The sequence below is a fragment of the Anser anser genome (genome assembly GCF_964211835.1).
Source record: "Anser anser genome assembly, chromosome: Z".
Classification (NCBI taxonomy): Eukaryota; Metazoa; Chordata; class Aves; order Anseriformes; family Anatidae; genus Anser; species Anser anser.
The window spans coordinates 23,255-42,343 of NC_139723.1; the positions used below are offsets into that span (position 1 = coordinate 23,255).

At 53.9% G+C, this 19,089-nt stretch overlaps 1 protein-coding gene across 1 annotated transcript; it reads left to right on the top strand.

Moving 5' to 3' along the window:
- Positions 1–413: 413 nt before the first annotated feature.
- Positions 414–18,710, top strand: LOC310889675 (adenylate cyclase type 10-like). Its single transcript, XM_083817510.1, has 18 exons — positions 414–6,784; positions 7,726–7,764; positions 8,098–8,241; positions 8,984–9,186; positions 9,650–9,743; positions 10,059–10,147; positions 10,708–10,899; positions 11,115–11,236; positions 11,863–11,939; positions 12,824–13,013; positions 13,956–14,008; positions 14,748–14,901; positions 15,132–15,324; positions 15,648–15,734; positions 16,188–16,471; positions 17,147–17,283; positions 17,925–18,056; positions 18,481–18,710. Exons 1-18 carry the CDS (start codon positions 6,766–6,768, stop codon positions 18,570–18,572), a joined length of 2,301 nt encoding a protein of 766 aa, XP_083673636.1. The 5' UTR covers positions 414–6,765; the 3' UTR covers positions 18,573–18,710.
- The last annotated feature ends 379 nt before the right edge of the window (positions 18,711–19,089 follow it).

Below are 19,089 nucleotides of genomic sequence, written 5' to 3' on the forward strand. Positions count from 1 at the left end.
ACATTTGTTCTTGGACTATGTATTTCATTAGTAACAATACATTCCTGAGGAGATACTATATGTCTGGGAGCTAAGCAACCAGGGTACTTCTGACCAGCACTGATTTCCTTAGTAGATACGGCAGTCTTTCCTTAGCTAAAAAAGGGTAGTATTCATCTTCTCTTACGAAGCGTGTTGAGATACTCTGGCCAAATACTTAAGCTAAGCCCAATTTTGTTCCCTTTCTCTTTCTTCATTTGTCCTTTACCAATTAATCAGTTATGCTCTAGGTCTAAGGCTGGACTTTATCCAAGGAAAGCTTTGGCCTCTTTCTTAACATGTCATGCTTTTTATAGTCTGCAGTGTTTTTGCATTTGTTGACATCGTTCATCTTGATTGGTTTTGATCTTGTTTACTCGGAAGGGTAAAATCATCATCAGTTAGAAGGCTTAGCCACTGAGGGAAAATGTATTTCACGGCATTATCCATCACAGATACAAGTAACTGAGCGTACATCTACGATACTCATACACTGCTGAGTTCTGAAAGCAGGAATAACAGAGCTACTGTGAAAAGTGGGAAAATGCTAGCAGGTGTTGTTTCTTTTGGTTTCTGGTCACTTTTGGCTAGTATAGCAACTATTCCGCTTTGCTTTGCATAATGAAAAAGAGCTTAATGCGTTTTCTTTTGAAGTTGCACTATTCCTTTGCACAGGAAACTCAAATAGATTTTGATGTATATCCAGAAGTTTGAAATAAAGATTAAATGTCCCGAGGAAAGAAAGTTTTGGGGCACTTCTGTGGGTTTTTGTTCCACCAAGCACTCATTTGAACATTCTTGCTATTGTGCGCTTTGTTTTGTGCCTTGACAGGTCAACTTAAGAATTTAGAAGGATGTATCAAGTTAAAGTAAAAACGCTATCAAAAGCCAGCCTTTCTTGTTTTACCGCTCCCTCCGAGTCCTTGCCTTAGTTAATTAGAAGCAATAAAACATAACTAAATGCCTCTCTGTGAGGCAAGAACACTGGCCCTTTCAGTTGTGCTTAAGGCTGTAATGGGAGCACAGTGGTAGCGGGGGAGGAAAGGATGAAAGCACAAAGTCTTAGAAAGTCGTCTGTATCTAAGGGAATTTGATATACTGGGCTGACTAATACTTGGGAGGATGAGGAGTGGGTGTAAGCTGTGCAGGGGTGGTAGCAACTATCCTGTTGGAGCTATGGAGATACGGGGTGACCGTGCCCTTTAACTTTTGTTACGCTACTAAAAATTTATTAGGATGCTTTGTCCTTTCAGGAATCTTCATGCTCTAAGAAAAAGAACTTTTTAGTTAAAGAACTTTTTAGTTCCCAGAGTGTGGTAGTTGAGAGTTAAATATCGCCGAATGTTCAGCTCAGATGTGTTTGCTAACCAGAACCAGATAGGAGGTCGTGGCAAAGCTTAGAACAGAACTGAAAGCTCTAAGTCTGGTTTTAGGACAATATCACGTCTAAAGTCCAGTCTGGCTTCAGTTTCCTGGTTGGTTTAAGTATTCTTAATTATGGAGGTTGCAATCAAAAGTGGAGGCTGCAATCCAAAAGAATGAACTGATCTGTTCAATGCATGCATTCATTCCTCCTCCTTTGAACGCTTGTGCCAACGCAATTTTTGAGTAACAGTTTTAATCAAGAAGCCAATCCAGCTACGTCAAAAAAGAAGAGTATTCAGCTCTCCACACAGCCTGACCAGAACTGGGGCTAGCGCAAGGGGAATAGCAGCAACAGGGGCTTTTTTTTGGAGATTGGCACAGCTGTCTTTTTGGTAGCAGCCTGAACTTGGGTTGGTTTAAAGCAACTGTGAACCTACAAGCACAATGGGAACATACTTACCACTTGTGAAGAATTTACCTTGTGTGTTTTTAACAGTTTGTCCTTGGTAGAGTAGCAATCCATCACCAGCACTGTTTTTGTTAATAGATTTAGGATGATCCATGCTGAACACTTTTATCTCTGGCCATTTTTTATAAATATTTCTGTGATAAGTTTTCAGTCAAAATCTGGCTTCCTAAAAATGTTCTAACTGAAAAAACATGGGTATGAATCTTTCTGGAAAATGAGTTGATAGCATTATGAGCATTATTTAGCAAAATTTTAGTTTGTAGATCTTTTCAGCAATGTTTGCCAAGCTTAGCTATAATCATAAACCATAAAATAGCTGAACTAGGAGCTGCAGGATTGATGTGGGATTGTTGAGGTGAAACTCTGTGGTTTGCAGTATGCAGGAGGTCAAACGAATTTATTGAATGATCTCTGCTGGTCTAAAAGTACACGAATCCCAGCCATGTAAATCCCAGCTGACGGTATAATAACATGGCAGAGTAGCATGGTTCTGCTCTGAGATGAGACGTAATTTGTGGAGGAAGAGGAGAAAAGGTGTTTGTGAGTAGATGAATTACTGAACATTTTGACTCTAGGAATGGGTGATTTCAAGGAGGGAGCTCCTTCAGCTTTTCAATACATTGCTCTCTGAAGTAAGATGAAGGTTTTGTCTGAAAAAAAAGTGAACAGAAAGTTAACCATTCATGTGTGTGGGTTTGTGTGTGTGGTTTGTTTGTTTTTATGCACATTAAAAATGAAGTGACTGGTTTTGTGCTGGTTACATGCGGTGTCTTTTATATGCATCTAAATTACTTTTACTTTGGGAAAATGTTAGGCAATAATGGAATAATGAGAGTTAAACTTGATTTTGTTGTTACATCAGACTGAAGCATGATTTGAATCAGTTAATTGGAATTACAGTAGGCTAAAATTGCTGAAAAATGAGTTTGGAAAGTTGAAATACATTTATTTTCTATTGAACCTTAATTAAAACATTTGGTTCTGTTTTCGGTTAAGAACTACTGGATTCATAAACGTAATACACAAATTATAACGTTTATGAAGTTTAGTATTTAAACGGTATCATTTTCAAAATACAGAATTGTTAATTTTATTGAACAAGTTTTCCAGTTTTCAGGCAGTGACCTTGCAAACAGTTCAGATGATCGGTGACCCTTAAAAGCACAAGCCAGTGTTTTCAAAACAAAACAAAACAAAACAAATCTCCTATTTAAATATCTCTTTTCTAGTGATCTTCTAAGAGGTTAATTACTAACCAGCATTTGCTGCTTATGTTACCATCCTCATCCTCCATCCTTCACTCCTTATCTCTTCTTCTCTTAAACTTCACGTTGTCACTGTTATTTTCCACCTTTCTTCTTGGATGGATGGAACAACATGAAACAACTTTTCTAGCCAGAATAGAATAATTTCTGAATTTTATTTATGTATTTGCATTTTTCAGTCTGGTCGTGTCAGTGGTCCACTGACCTTAACTGAACAGCAGCCTGCATTCCCTGCCCCCAGCCCCCAGCCGCCCCCCCAGACCAGAAGAACTGAGCAACCATTCTGGAAGGTTCTGGTGATGAATGTTATCTATATTCTTTGCCTTCTTCCAGTCTTAAACTTATTTCTACTTTTTTTTTTTTATATATAACCTCATAGGAAGAAGTAGCTATATACATTTCTACAGCATTAAGCTGTATCCTATGGAGAATAAAATATTTGTAAATCAAATGTACAGCAAAAGAAGAGACAGGACAGACCGACTGTTATTGATTCGCGCTGTTACTCTGTGGCTAGGGACTGGATCTACCTGCTTGTAGCGGGTTTACGTGGCAAGGCTTTGGTAGCAGGGGGCCATAGGCGTGGCTTCCGTGAGAAGAATCTAGAAGCTGCCCCATGTTAGGTAAGGGCCCCACTGCTGTCCAGAGCCGAGCCAGTAAGCGATGTTGTTTTGCGCCTCTGTGAGAGCATATTTAAGACAGGGGAAAAAAAACGCTGGGCCACACAGCAGCTGGGAGAGTGAGAGGAGTGAGGAACAGCCTTGCAGGCGCCAAGGTCAGTGAAGAAGGAGGGGGAGAGGTGCTCCAGGCGCCGGAGCAGAAGTCCCCTGCGGCCTGTGGCGGGGACCATGGTGAAGCAGGCTGTCCCCCTGCAGCCCATGGAGTGCCACGGTGGAGCAGGGTTCCACGCTGCAGCCCGTGGAGGAGACCACGGTGGAGCAGGTGGACCTGCACCAACGGAGGCTGCGGCCTGTGGAAGACCCCTGCCGGAGCAGATTCCGGGCCGGACCTGTAGCCCGTGGAGAGGAGACCGCGCAGGAGCAGGTGAGCTGGCAGGAGCTGCTGCCCGTGGGGGATCCAGGCTGGAGCAGTTCGCTCCTGAGGGATGGACCCCATGGTACGGACCCACATCTGGAGCAGTTCTTGAAGAGCTGCTGCCTGTGGGCAGCCCACGCCGGATCAGTTCAGCAAGGACTGGATCCCGTGGGAGGGACCCCACAGCACAGGGGACAAGAGTGACCGAGAAGGAGCGGCGGCGAAGAAGCACTATAGACTGAGCATAACCCCCATTCCCCCGCTCCCCTGCGCCGCTCGGGGGGAGGAGGTGGAAGAGGGTGGTTGGGGGGGAAGGTGGTTTTGGTTTCTTTCCTTTGTTTCTCACTTCTCTAGCTCGTTAGTAATCAGCAATAAATCTTACTATCTCCCTATGCTGAGTCTGTTTTGCCCGTCACAATAATTCCTGCGCGATCTCTCTGTCCTTATCTCAACCCTTGAGCCCTTTTCATTGTATTTTCTCCCTGTTCCTCTTTGAGGAGGGGGAGTGAGAGAGTAGTTGTGGTGGAGCTCGGCCGCCCACCTGAGTAAAAGCACCACAGTCCTTTTTGGTGCCCAACGTGGGGCTCGAGGAATTTGAGATGATGATAGTTGAGAGAATTAACGGGCAAAACATGGACTGGATGATTGTTATGAATGTAATAATTGTGAAGAGTCTAAGAAAGCAATAATTGTGAAGGAATATGTTTCATGAAGGGACGAGGGGTGGTGTGTATGTAAATTGTCCACCTCGTCGGTGTTGTGATGTTATGCTTATTTTGGTGTGGGGAATTCTTCTTCTTTTTTAATGTAAGTCAAGTTTGAGAAGATTGTGATGATTGTAAAGTGAGAGAATATTGTGATTATTCTTAAATATGCTTTTCACAGAAGCGAGGGGTGGAATGTAGTGGGTTTACATGGCAAGGCTTTGGTAGCAGGGGGCCATAGGCGTGGCTTCCGTGAGAAGAATCTAGAAGCTGCCCCATGTTAGGTAAGGGCCCCACTGCTGTCCAGAGCCGAGCCAGTAAGCGATGTTGTTTTGCGCCTCTGTGAGAGCATATTTAAGACAGGGGAAAAAAAAAACGCTGGGCCACACAGCAGCTGGGAGAGTGAGAGGAGTGAGGAACAGCCTTGCTGTGTGCTTGCTCACTTCTCTAGCTCGTTAGTAATCAGCAATAAATCTTACTATCTCCCTATGCTGAGTCTGTTTTGCCCGTCACAATAATTCCTGCGCGATCTCTCTGTCCTTATCTCAACCCTTGAGCCTTTTCATCGTATTTTCTCCCTGTTCCTCTTTGAGGAGGGGAGTGAGAGAGTAGTTGTGGTGGAGCTCGGCCGTCCACCTGAGTAAAAGCACCACACTGCTAAAATGGGGATCAACTCTAGATTTCTAGCACACAGTAATTTTGGAAAACTTGGGTAGTCCCACCAAAGTCGTGCACACCTGACGCAGCAACTTGCCATGGTTATATGCAGCAAAGAGTTACATATGCATGAAGTTTCACAATGCGCCTATACATAGTCATAACCTGTCCCCACTTCATCTTAAAATTAGTTCAAGAAGTCATTTCCATAAGCTCCTCCCATCTGCGCTTGCGCAGTGTCTCCTGGTGGTGGTCGCCAGGGTTCATGGGGATGGAGGTTGGTGACTCTTCCTCGTCACCGCTAGCTGACCTCTTGTCTTTGCGCAGACTCAGTTGCTCCTTGGCTCTTGTCCACCCTCAGGACCGGCTTCTGCCAATTCCTTAAGACAGGCTCACACTTTTATCAAGAGACTAACCTTGGTAAGGGGCCCAAAGCTTCTTGCTTTAATTAATTTGCACAATGCACAATAGTTAGCAAAGACATTAAGTAGCATCCACTAGTTTAATCCTATCAGCGCTCTAACTCTACCTGATAAGATTCTCCTAACTCCCTCTCTCACAGGAGCCGAGGTGCTGTGACAGCAGTGCTAGGTTCTCTTCATGCATATGTAACTCTTTGCGGCATATAACCATGGCAAGTTGCTGCGTCAGGTGCGCATGACTTTGGTGGAACTACCCCCCTGTGCTGCCCAGCGCCGAATAAACATACCTACTTTACAATCTTACTGGTTGTGGAGTCTGTTTTCCGCAAGTCAGAAGGAGCCACCATGCTGGGAAGGTGGCAACAGGCTGTGCAACTGCAGGGGTGGGACTGGTGTTAGCAAATGCTCCTCCCCGATCTCCTTCTTCCTGAGGACTTCATCTGGGACAACTTGGTCCCCAGGGTTATCGGGGGAGTGCTGTTCTTAGCGGATTTTGCAGGTGGGCTGGGCACGGTGGAGCCTCCACAGAAACGAGCCACCAGGCCCTCGGGAGCCCTGGCCCGTAGATGGCACAGCTGTTTTGTCACTGTTGAGGACTCCTGCTGTGATGGCTAAAGAGAGCATGGGTTGGCTTCTCTTGTGACGCAGCGACTGACGGGCGCTTGGGCTTGGCAGAACGGGACTGGCTGCCAGGTCCTTTGGCCCACGTAGACATGTCCTGATTTCTGTGTGTCCTTCCTGCAGGTTTCACTGCGTTTTCAGAGAAGTGCGTCCAGCAGAGCGGCGCAGACAGAGGTGCTGACGAGCTGGCGCAAACGCTCAATGACTACATGTGTGACATCTTGGAGGGTAAGAGCCATGCTGCCAGGCTGTTGGACATCGGGCCCTGAGGCTGCTTGCCGAGGGCAGAGGCAGCCTTGCTGCTCCGCCTGCTCCTGCCTCCTTGGAAGGGCTGTGGAGCTCACTGTGGCCTGGGGGGACAGTGGGAGCCGTGGGGCTCCCGTGGCGAGGCAGGAGCGCAGCAGGTCTCTTCTGCTGCCCGCTCTGACCAGGGAGGCCCCAGCGGACTGGAGGCTGGCAGACGTGCCTCCAGGCGACAGGAAGGGCTGGAAGGACTTTCCAGGGAATTACAGGCCTGTCAGTCTGACGTCGGTATCAGATACTGGCCTACTGAGTCGATATGGACTCAGTAGGCCAGGTGGATGGTCGGACTTGATGATCTTGAAGGCCTTTTCCAACCTAGATCATTCTCTGATAGCATAGGCAAGGGGACACCCTCTTTCTCAGCATCTGCCTCTGTGCTTGCAGAGAGACAGTTCCAGTTCCACGATGGAACACCGCTTTGGTGCCATTAGGACCCCGGGCAGGCTGGGGGCATCCAGTGAGTGCCAGCGTGCCAGTGACCTAGGGATGCTGGCACTGACATCTGTGTGTGGCCCTCATGAGCCCCTTATGCTGGGGGATGTCTCTGACCGCGAGCATGTGGTGGCCACCACTTTGGCAGCATTTGCAAGTGTCCCCGCTCAGAGATCTTCACCAGGCATCTGGACGTGGCCCCAGGCAGGTGGCTCTGGGTGGCTCGGCTTGAGTGGAGACGGGGTTGCGGGACTGGAGCAGATAATCTCCAGAGGTGCCTTCCAGCTTGCAGCGTACTGTGCTTGTGTAGCATCCCACGGCACTGCCTCCCAACTCGCTGTGCAGGGGCCAGGGCTGTGGCCACAGTGGCTTGCCCCACGGCTTCCAGAAGAAGGCACCCCCATAACTCTGCCTTCCCTTCTCTTTCTCCGCAGATGTGCTGGATTTTGGAGGAGACATCCTGAAGTTTGGAGGTGTGTCCTTAGGAGGAGGCTGCCTCCGTGTCCTGCTGCTGTGCAGTGTTTCTCGCGGGAGCCGCTTGCTCTGTGCTCTGGCGTGATGGAGCAGCTCTCTGGCCGCTGCAGCTGCGGAGGAGTGCCGGGCAGAGGGTCCCCCCGCCACCCACCCTCTTCCTCTGCCGCCCTGGCTGGTGCTGTGGCTGGCCCGGCAGAGGGGAGGGGTCCCTGTGGCCAGGGTGCCGTCCCTCAGGAGGATGCCCTCCCACAAGCCCATCTTCCTCTGCACGCCGGCTGGCCGCTTGCTGCTGTCCCTCAGGAGAGCCTTCACCTTCCCCTCCCTTTCCCCAGGGGATGCTGTGCTGGTGCTGTGGAGAGCATCGGAAGCTCAGCTGCCTCAGACCATCGGCCTGGTGCTGCAGTGTTGCCAGCAAATCCAGAAGAAGCATGGCACTCGTGACACGCACGTGGGTGTGAAGCTCCAACTGAAGATAGGTATGGGCGCTGCTGGGTCAGCTGTGCCACGTGCACAGCCCTGGCACTCTCCAGTGCTGCTGGCTGCTTCTTGCCTCCAGAGCAAGGCTGGCACCTCTGCAGGGGCCAGCGCCAATGGAAAGCCTCCCCTGCCAGCATTCCACACCGAGTCCCTGCACAGGCACTTTTGCCCTGCCTGCCGCTTGGGTAAGGCACGCGTCGCCTCTGGGAAGCTGCCTCATGTTCCGGCAGCCAAGCAGCCAAGGGTTGGTGTTGCTGAGAAGGATTGTCGCAAATGAGCAGGCGACAGCAGCGGACTGCAGCCTTCCTTACATCACCTGCGTCTCCCTGCTTGTTTTTCTTCCCACCTCTTCACCTCAAGCTCCACCCTTCCCCGCTATCTGAGAGCCTCCCATCTTTCCTTAAGCAGACAACTACAACCTGCGTGCCAGCAAAGAGAGCAGGCACTGATCAAACCTGCTGTTCTGCTGGGCTGGTGGCACAGGCAGCAGGGTGAGATGCCCGGCAGTGCCAACACATCGTCAGCGTCGACTTCTTTGGTGTCTTTGCAGACGCCAATTCTAATTTACAGTAGAATATCTAATGTAAATCTACTTCTTAGTCTAAAACCATTACTCCTCCCCCTCCCTAATGCCTGTCTCCAGGCTGGGTTTCAGCTGAGCTGCTGGCCAGCTGAGGTGCTGGGGGGCCATAGAGGTCAAAAGCTCCCTGGTGTCAGTGCTTCTTCTCGCTCTCTCCCCAGGGATCTCCGCAGGGCAAATGACCTTGCTGACTGCCGGAGACAGGGAGCAGCATTACTTCATCTGCAGCCAGGCCCTGGATGAAGTTATGGAGGCCCAAAGCCTTGCAGTTAAAAGTGAAGTGGTCCTCTCACCCACCTGCTGGGAGCTGTGTGAGCAGGAACAGATCCAGACCAAGCTTCTTGGTGGCAAACGGTCTCTGAAGGTAGGTGGACGGGTTGGCCTCTAGAGCCTTTCTGAAGACCCGCACCCGGAAGGGAAGGAGGCAGGTGCTAGAAGGCTGAGGCGCTGGACGTGGAGAGAGTTGTAGCCGTAAGGGTTGGTGGAGAGCTGAAGCAGTTGCCCCACCACCTCAGGGGTATCTCTGGGTTGTGCTTGCTTGGCGTGAGGGGCCGAGGGAAGCACGGGAAGGGTCTGGGCCCCACCAGCAATGTCCCCCGTGGGTCGCCGCAGCTGTCCTTGAGAGCTGGGGCATGCTTGGGTGATGCCTGCGTGGCTCTGGTCCTTCTGAGTAGGCACTTCTGTCCCAGCTGAAAATCCAGAGAAGTGGGCTTGCTGCACCAAGAGCTTCTGCCCTTCTCTGGAAAGCGAGAGTGGAGGGGCCGGCTGTGTCTCCTGGGGCTCCTTGGGGCGGCCAGTGGCAGTACTTTCCTTCTGCGTGTCTGCAGGTTCTGAAGATGGATCACAGGTCTGGATCAGAACGCCAAGATGCTGCAGGCCGCTTTGACCAACACGCGAAGATGCGGCATTTGGAAAGGATAAGTGAGTCCCTGCTTCACCGTGTTCCGGGACTGGCGGGAAAAATGGGGCCTGCCTGCTTCAGAGTTCCAGGGAGGAACTCCCTCTGCCCTCTTCCACCTTTCAGTCAACGTTCGTGCCTTTGGCCCTCCTGTGCTTCAGCTGAGGCTGTCGCTGCCGCCCCCTCCTGCCAGGGTACGGCTCCGGCCGAGCAGCTGCAGAGGGGAGCAGGAGGAAACACCAAAGAATCTTTGCTCTGCTTTGCCCAGCGCTAGCCCCGTCTTTCAGCCCCCTTCTAGTCCCGTCCTGCTAGTGAAGGCCTGCGTTTGCTTCCCTTAGGGCACCGAAGGCCAGCTCTTATCATGTCCAGTGATCCTACAGTGGCAGCAAGGCTGAAGAAGCACATACCGGCAGCCGCTCTCAGGAAGGTAAGGCCACCGCTGCTGGAGGCTGCATTTTGGGAGGGCAGAAGAAGGTGTGCATTGCAGGGGTGGAGCTCTCGTGAAAACAGACAAAGGAAAGGAAAAGCAGCCTGAGGCGGGAACCCAGGGGAACTGATGCCAGGGCTACTGGTGCTGCATGTGCCAGGAAATTGCCCATTTTGTGCTGCTCCTCAAAGAGGCGCGGGTGGCGGGAGGTGGCCTTCCCTCTGCCTTTTCCAGGACTCTTGTTCTGGACGTGCTGTGGGCACGAGGCAAGGACAAGGGGGCGAGTCTGCTCAAGTCCCTGGGACGTGCCAGAGGGTCGCCCCTCGCGTCCGTACTTGTCACAAGATGGGCTGTTGCTGGAACATTCCCCTCCTTTGTCGTTTGTGCTATGACCTGCCTGCCGCGGGCTGGCCTGCGACTGGCACCGAGCAGAGGACTTACCCTTCCTCCAGTAGTACCTGGTATTGCGAGCACGCCTGCTCTCCCTTGGTACATGGCACGGGCCCAGAGGAACCCCCGGGAGAACAGGCTGGCAAAGCTGTCGTGCTCTTCCCTTCCAGATGGATGAGGATATGCCGCTGCACCTGTGGTCTGAGCTACGGCCAGTCACCAGCCTCTTTGTCCAGCTGCAGTTTTCTGCAGAGGCCAACTTACTGGATCTTAGGAGGGGCCTCTCTAATGCCAACAGGATCATTTCAGCAATCCTCAGTCCTCACAAGGGCGAAATCAACAAAAGCCTCCTGTTTGATAAGGTGAGCGTGGGGGAGCAATCCCACCCCCAGAGGGTGGCCTGTGTCTGTTTAGTGGAGAGGGACTGAGAAGCAGCTCTGCCTTGCCGGTGGGATCAGTCCTCTGTGGCTTTGTGTTGACCTGCAGCTGTGCTGGTCTCCCTGGCGACTGCAGCGGAACGACATTAGCTGCTGGCCACGGGCACTGTAACCAGATGTGTTGCATCCGCCCTCTGCAGGGCTGCACATTCCTCTGTGTGTTGGGACTGTCTGGAGCAAAGCTGCAGCACGAGAGCATCCATGCCTTGGAAAGCGCTCTTCAGATCGTCAGCATGTGCTCCGCGTCGCTGAGGAAACTTGAGTGAGTGTGTGGCAGCGTTGCAGGGCGTGCGTGCTGCCTGGGACAGCGCAAGGGGGCTGACCAGCAAGAGACGTGGCCTCCTGGCTTGGCCTCCTTTGTCCCTGGCAGGATTGAGGCAGCACCCTGAGAGGCAGCAGGCGGCCCCTGGGCTTAGCTCAGGGCAGCCAGGCGCAGGCCCTCCAAGCAGAGCCTGCCAGTCGTGGTGCTGGAGCGAGCCCTCACCAGGGCACGAGGCTCCTTGGTGCCAGAGGCAGGCCCCTCTGGGCAACAGGGCCAGGAACAGGGCTCGGGCCCAGCCCCGTGATCTCAAGTCGCTGGCATTGTAGGTGCTCTGTGGGCAGCACCTGCTTTCCTCCACTAATGAGAGGGGCTGTGGCCTGCTGCAGGTCGCAGCCATCGTGCCTCAGGGGAAGGGTCCAAGCCATCTTGCGTGCGCCCTCCCCGTGTCCCTTGTGAGCGGGGTGTGTTGCGCCCCGAGCTCTCCAAGTCCCCAAGACGCGCCCTGGCTGTGGGACAGCAGGTGGCCCTGGCTGGCGCCAAGGGGAGATGTGGGAAGGGGCGGAGCGGGGCGAGCAGGACTGCGCCTGGGGCGCCACTGACTTTGCGCTTCTCTCCCTGCGTGCCAGGGCAGTGTCCGTCGGGGTCACCAGCGGGACGGTGTTCTGCGGCCTCTGTGGCCACCCTGAGAGGGCCGAACATACAGGTACCGCACCTTAGTCTGAAGAGTGGGAGGCTGGCGTGGGTGCGCTTAAGGATGTCAGTCATGAAGAGATGGGCAGGCTGGGGCAAGCACATATGCCACAGCCTGCCGGTGGCGGCCCAGATGGCACCGGTCTCCACCTGAGGTGGGAGAATGGGCTCAGAGACTTGTGGTTCCCGCTGGGTCCGCTTGCCCTGCCGCTGGGTTGACCTGTGCCTGAGGGTGTAGTCCCAAAGCTGGGGAAAAAAAAAACAAGGAAACCTTGAAGAATATAGGGAGGCCCATAGCTTGTGTAGTCTTTTCTATAGCTCGTATAGTCTTTTAGCTGAGAAAATAAGGGAGCAGAGAGACAGGCAGCCTTGAGCTAGCAGAAGCAAGGAAGATATGGGATAAAAGGTAAAAACAAGAAGGAGAGCAACAGCTCCAGACTGATCTATAGTAACCTTTTGCTCATTAAGGGTCATAAACATATTAAAAAACATACCCATCAAAATGCTAATGTATGCTGATGTGGGATTTGGTGTCCCCTCCTCCCCCGCTCTTCCTCTGTAATGTGCAAACTCAGTAGACATAAGTTAGGTGAGCTGTAATAGCCAATCGAAAGTAGCCAAAGAGATAGCTTTTGCAAGTTTGCTGTGTATAAATAACGGTGATTCAAGTCTGAAGTGTGCTGGCTTTGCAAAAGATCGCCAAGCACCTGACTCTGCAGAGTTATATAATTAGTTAATTAATTAAAAGACCTTCGTGTGGATTTCAGCTCTGTGTGCTTATTGGTGCAGTCCACTGGGCATGCACCTATGGACAACAAGGGGAAGTAGCCCTTGGCCTTGAAGGGTGGGGCAAGGCTGCTTTCCTAACCATGTCAACGTGTTCTCTCTCTGTGGCAGTGATTGGCCATAAGGTGAACTTGGCTGCCCGCTTGATGGTGCACTACCCTAGGCTGGTGTCCTGTGATGAAGCCACCTACGCAGCCTCTCGCCTGCCCGGTTACTTCTTCAAGGAGTTGCCGGAGACAAAGCTGAAAGGCGTTACCAATCCCGGCCATATCTATCAATATGTGGGGATCACCGAGAAGTGGTGAGTGTCTTCCGAGCCATCTGGATGGGGGCACAGGGACCCCAAGGGTGCAACCTTGGCCGGCAAAAAGGAGCTGTGCAGCAAAAGACCAGCCTGGTCTCCCACAGACATCCCTTCCCCGTGGCCAAGAAGATCCAAAGGCCTGGCACGGGTCTGCTTTGTACCTCTCTGCCCTTCTGTCTCCTGCTGCTAAGAGAGCCAGGAGTGATGCCAGTGGGGTGGGGAAGGTTGTCCTGCTTTGGAGACGCACGCTAGCCATGCAGGCTTTGTCCAAGCGGCTTTCCGCTGGGCTCCCTGCGCTGTGCTTGCTCCACTACGTGCAAGGCTATGGCAGAGGTCATTCTGACGCAAGGAGGAATTTTTTCCCAGCTCCTTCTGCGCAGGAAGCTTTGGGTCAGTCATGTCGCCCTGGGGAAAGGTGGGCCACTGGGCCACTCTTCCTCCTGTCTGCCTGCTCAGTTCTCAGGTGTCCCTCTGGGCCAGGGTTGGAGGACCTTCTGAATGTTAACGTTGCTGTCTCTTGAAAACTATCAAAAGACTTGAGCCAAAGGTGCCAGATGCTTGGTGTCCTGAGCCACTAAGTGACACAGGTCCTCCTTTCCAAGAGGCTGCTTTTGCTTGTCCAGGGTGACAAAGCAGTCTACTAGCCTACAGCACACCCTGGCTTCTTTGCCCCATCTGGGTTTTCTTTGATTTCGGCCTCTGGCGGGGGACTCCCAACACCTTCTGCTGTCCCGCCACGGCTGCTGGCCTTCTTTGTGCTTGAAGCTGTCCTGGCATGTCCACTCGAACTTTGGCCGGGGAGCACGCTCCGGATAGCGTGCTGCTGGAAAGAAAAGCAGTTACCTGCGGAGGGTCTCCTCCCCTAACACAGCAGGCTCTATATTCCCTGGCTTCCGACCAACTAAGTGAGACGCATGTTTTGTCTTCTCCCCCTTCTAGCATCTTTGACATGGGTCTCACCAAGGAGAGGTCGGACTATGGCCCCTTGCTGGGTAAGTAGAGAAGTCCTCGCTCTTCAGAACCCCAGCTGCTTCCCTTTGCCCAAAGCTGTGCGCCTTGCTGGAGGTTAACCCCGGCAGGCAGCTGAGCCCAACACAGCCGCTCGCTCCCTTCCTCCCTTCCTCCCTCCTCTAGCCTGCTGGCTGGTGGGGCAGCATGAGAAAGTGCAGAGGCCTTGACACTGTGCCAGCACTGCTCGGCAAGGGTTCAGTGTGTTCTCAGCATTCCTTTGGTGGCAAGTCCACCACATCACAGCTCGATCCAAGCTCCTGTGAAGACAAGGAGCTGTATCGCAGTCAAAACCAGAACAGGCCCGAAGACGCTGCCTTAGCTACAGGGTGCTGGCAAGAGCTCTGGAGCTCAGGGTGCAGTGAGATGTTTGGCATGCCTTTTGGGCGCAGCTTCCTGCAGTGCCTCAAAGTGTGCCCTCCAGTCTTGGGCTGGATCAGTGTGGGGAGCTGCGTCCAGCTGGCTGAATCTCGTTGCCTCTGGGAGGAGAAGCCGAGGTGAAAGAGGTCCTAGGAGCTGCGCCGTGTGGCCAGCGGGCAGGCGGGTCTGTTAGTGCTCTAAGGAAGGCAGTGGTGCCAAAGCTGAGATGAGGGGCTTGGAAGGAGGCCTGGGTGTAGGCAGGCTTGCTGACATGGTGGGGGGAAGCCGCCGTGCCAGCAAAAGGGAATGCCGCCCTGCTTTTCAGCATGCTGCAGCAGCTTGTTTCCTGGTTGGTCTTCACAGGTCGCGAGGTGGAGATTGACCTCTTTGAACGCAGCTTGAAGGCCTATGAGGCTTTGGGACAGCCGCACATCCTGGCGTATGTAGGCATCCTGGGCTCTGGAAAGAGCCACTTACTTACCGAGCTGGCCTTTCTAGGCCAGGCCGCCAGGCACAGGTACGTGGGTTTTTTGAGACCCTTCCCGTGCCCGTCCCCTGACGTTCGTGGAAGACTGCGATGCTTCTGCCCTGTGCCTGGCCCTCCTCCCCCACCCCCGGGACTGCGCACCCTGCGTTCCTTTGCAGTAAGAACCAGGCGGCGTGAATCTCTAGCTCTCCTGTCTTGGCAGGCGTGGGCTACTGGGGGCCTTTTCTGCAGCTCAGGTGCCTTTTGCTTTTGCACCGCAGGGTTGTCACCGTGGAACTGACCGAGGCCAACGTGAGGCAGCCCTTCTCTGCCATCCGTATGCTGGTGGCCAGGGCTCTGGGCCTGCAGGCGGGTGAAACGTGCGAGGACAGGCAGCGCACCCTGCAGGCCAAGCTCCAAGGGGCGATAGAAGAGAGCAGATATTGCCTCCTCAATGACATTTTCCTCGTCAAGGTGAGAGCCAGAGGGAGGCCTCCTGAGGTAGTCTGGTTGTTGTCTGGGTGTTCCGCTGGGCAGGCTTAGCTCCGGGCTGGGAGCTGCGGGGCTCATGGCACCGCGTTCTGATTCCTGGGTCCGGGGAGGCTCCCTGCCTGTGGTGACTTCATGTCCTGTGCATGAGCCAGGTGTCTTGGTCAGCACCCTGGAAAGGCCAGTGAAGAGAGGCTCGTGCTGACCTCATGCAAAAGCAGAGGCGCTTTGCTCTGCCGTCTAGCTTGGTGGATAGGCATGCCTGGTCCCAGGATGATGTTTCTTTCTGACTCCGCTTTCCTGTCCAGTTTGCCATCCCGGACGAGATTCGCAAGATGCATGACACTCCAAGGAAAAGGGAGTTGCACCTGACTTGTACGCAAGTGCTACAGAAGGTGAGCGTTCCTCCTTCCACCTGGGTCAGAGAAAGAAAACAACCCTGCCCGCTGCAGGCTCCACATCAGAGCGGCCTGAGTGGGCAGCAGGACGATGTGCCAGGGTCATCGCCCTTCAGGGCCCAGGAGCCCCTCCTCCCAGAAGCCCCTCTCGAGCCCTCCCCATATGCCTAGTAGCTCGCCTCCTGTTAAGTTGGAGGGTATGTGCCCTGGAGGAGGATTGACGCCTTCTGCGTTCCTTTGCCCAAGTTCCCTCCTTCAGAAGGGCAAGTGATGTCTGAGGAGACCCTAAAGTCTCGCAGAAATGAACAGCCAGTAAGCTTCTGAAGAGGGAAGCGGCTGGGGAGAGACTTCTGAGTATTCTCTGTCTCCGGAGAGAGGGGCTACATTTCCTCCCCTAGAAGACGCTTGAGAATCCGCCAGACCCCACACAGACCCATCTGCTTTTTTCAGACCCTTGGAGGAGAATTCGGCATATTTGTCATCGACAACGCCCACTTCATCGACCCTGCCTCCTGGATTATCATGTGGCCCGTGCTCCAAAGCGTCACGCTCTTTATGGTCATGAGCTTAGCTCCTGGCCACGAGAGAACGGAGAGCTTTTTCAAAGCTGCAGCAGACAGCACAATGTCCCAGAGAATCAGCTGTCTTCATCTGGAAGAGCTGAAACCTGCAGCTGTGGTGCAGAAAGCCTGCCAGGACCTTGGAGTGGTCAGCATCCCCAGGGATCTAGCAAGGTATGTTGCAGGCCAGGGAGTTCTTCCGGAGGGGCTGGACCTACGCCGCCCACGGAAGGAAGTCGCCCCGCAGGAAAGGAAGCACGGGGCCTTCTGGCAGCATCCTTGACTCCAGCAAGGACCTGGGTTTCTCCTTAAGACTCACCACAGCAGGCGTGAGCTAAGAATAGGCAGCTCCCAAGATGCAGCACGTGGGCAGTGACAGCCCTTTGCTGTTGCAGAGGAGGGAGGGCAAGGCAGGGAGGAAAGGGGAGAGAAGAGGAGAGAGGAGAGCAGAGGGAGGTGGGTGCCCAAGCCTTAGCGTGGCTGAGGTGTGAAAAAGGCTTTGACCTATGCGGCCAGGCTGCAGGAGGGATTCCCAGGAGCAGGGGACCAGCCAGCTGCCAGAGCAGATCTGGGCTCCTGAGGACAGGGAAGGTCAGGCTTGCTGTGTTGTGCCTGGGACATTGTCCACGACCATTTCCCCACGGACTCCAGCAAACGGTGTAGGGTCAGGGGGTCCCAAACCAAGGGGGTCCAAGCCAGTGGGAGGACCGCCCCCTTCTGAAGTGCGCCGTAGCTGTGACGAAGAGGCTGGTTACCCTGTGAGGCTGAGTGACTCGCCGCCCGCCCATCAGAACTGTGTCGCACCATACTTCCCTGGTGTTGGTCACTGCTGGCTCTGCTCCTGCCCAGGTTCCTGATCCAAAGAAGCTCTGGCATCCCATATTACTGCGAGGAACTGCTGCGCTGCCTGCGTTGCAACAACATGCTCTTGTTCCACACTGGGAGGCAGGACAAAGAAGCAGAGGATGACTGGGAGGGCTTGGTCGGTAAGCACTCTTGTTGCGCACTGGCTAGACGCTGTTGCACCTCCCTCCCCCGGGCACGACCGTGTCCTGTGGCTCTCCAGTGAGTCTGGGCAGAGTCCGATCTGGCAGCAGGACAGAACTTGATCTGGCTGAGGTGTGGGCTCCTGCACACCTTGCTGTCACCTTGGCAAGCCACCAGCTCCCTTGAGAAGAAAGCCGTTCTGCAGGAGAGGGACAGACCTGGGAAACTGTAATCCAAAACCATAAATGCCTGCAAAGGCGCTGGGAACTGAGGAGCTTGGCAGTAATGCAAGAGCAGTAATTGCAAGAGCAATGCCAAGCAGAGTGCTGTCACCCTGGGGACAGCCTGCATGGGCTTTGCCTTTTGGATTATCACCGGCAATTTCCCTGGCTGTGGGAGGTAGCGCGGTCAAAGGCAGCAACTGCTGCGTTCTGTCGCGGGACGTTCATTCAGTACAGCTGGGCAGCTGGTCTGAAGGCGGAAAAAGAGTTGCAAGGGCGATGCAAACAAAAACACTGCAGTGGAAACCGGTTTGCCCCGCTCACTGACCGCATTCGGTGCGGGCCATGAAGCGCACCCGACCGTGACAGGTTGGACTTGCCCCACCTTGTTCATGCTCTCCCTCTCTCTCTCTACCCAGCTTCTGCAGTCAAGGCTTCACACCTCGTCTCAGCCACCTCAAGCTCCAGTGCTGGGAATAACAGCGGCAGGGTCTGCACCATCAGACCAGACGTCAGCCTGGAGACCACCGTGCTGCCGGCCACCTTGAAAGGTGAGGGGCTGGGTTCGCGGCTGTGCTGGGGTCCTTTCCTGGGGTGCACATGAGAGAGGGGCTGGGCATCGGCATGCTGCGGAGTCACCCGCTCAGCCGGGGGGTCCCTGCCAGGAAAGCGACTCCGGTCTGAGCAGAAAGAGCTCTGTGCTTAAGGGCACAGATGTCCCCCTCCGGGCTGTGGACCAGCTGTGAGCCTACCTGTGAGGCGCACAGCAGTTGCGGGGAGCTCCAAGTCCAGCTCTGAGGTGGTGAAAGCGCTCTCTGTTCTCTGTGTGCACTGCTGGGCGTCAGCCTAGTTCAGCTCTGCTAGGTCGCATCGCGGGTCGCATGTACCCGCAGGATCGTGCCCTCCCCATCCTTGGTGGAGGAGCGCTTGTCTGGGTCTCTCTTATCCCTGGGCCTTGTGGCCTGTGGTTGCCAGAGGAGTGGAGCCATCCTGAAGACATTCCCCTGGGATGCGATTGCCCAGCAGGTGCCATCTTGAGGAAGAGAGGCCAAAGTCTAGCAGTCTAGTCCAGCCCAGCAGGACCGAAGAGAAGGAAGGTGGCGAGTGTTCCTGCAAATGCGAAGCCATCATCGAATCAGTGCTTGTGCCTTTGGCTCGCCACTATGTGGCCATAGGCAACGCTCCCCGAGCCTTCTATTACCTGCTGGAGTGTGCGGCTGCCTACCTGCACGTCTCCAACAGCTACATGGTGAGTGGCCCTGCTTACCAGCACGCACCGCTCCTGGAGTCCACTGCAACAGGACACGCCCGCTAAGGGGCCTCCCAAAAGAAACAGCGGGGGCAGAGCCGGACTGTTTCCTGCGCTTTGCCTCTCCCGCAGCAAGAGACACGGGGCACTGAAGCAGGCCCGTCAGCACAAGCTGCTTTACCTGGGAGGCGGTCTGAAGGCTCCCTTGGTGCCTGAGCTCCGAGCCCACGGGCCACTGTGCTAGGGCAGGGATCGCGTGGGGAGATGCGGGCCCTCCTAAGGCAGGTGCCACAGGAGGCAAGAGGGAAGGACGGAGCTGGCCAGGGGCTCTGCAC

Bases quoted from the DNA above. Each gene is read 5' to 3' on its own strand.
- LOC310889675 (XM_083817510.1), top strand. The intron at 11,237-11,862 runs GTGAGTGTGTGG...CCTGCGTGCCAG, and splicing joins GCGTCGCTGAGGAAACTTGA to GGCAGTGTCCGTCGGGGTCA. The intron at 16,472-17,146 runs GTATGTTGCAGG...GCTCCTGCCCAG, and splicing joins ATCCCCAGGGATCTAGCAAG to GTTCCTGATCCAAAGAAGCT.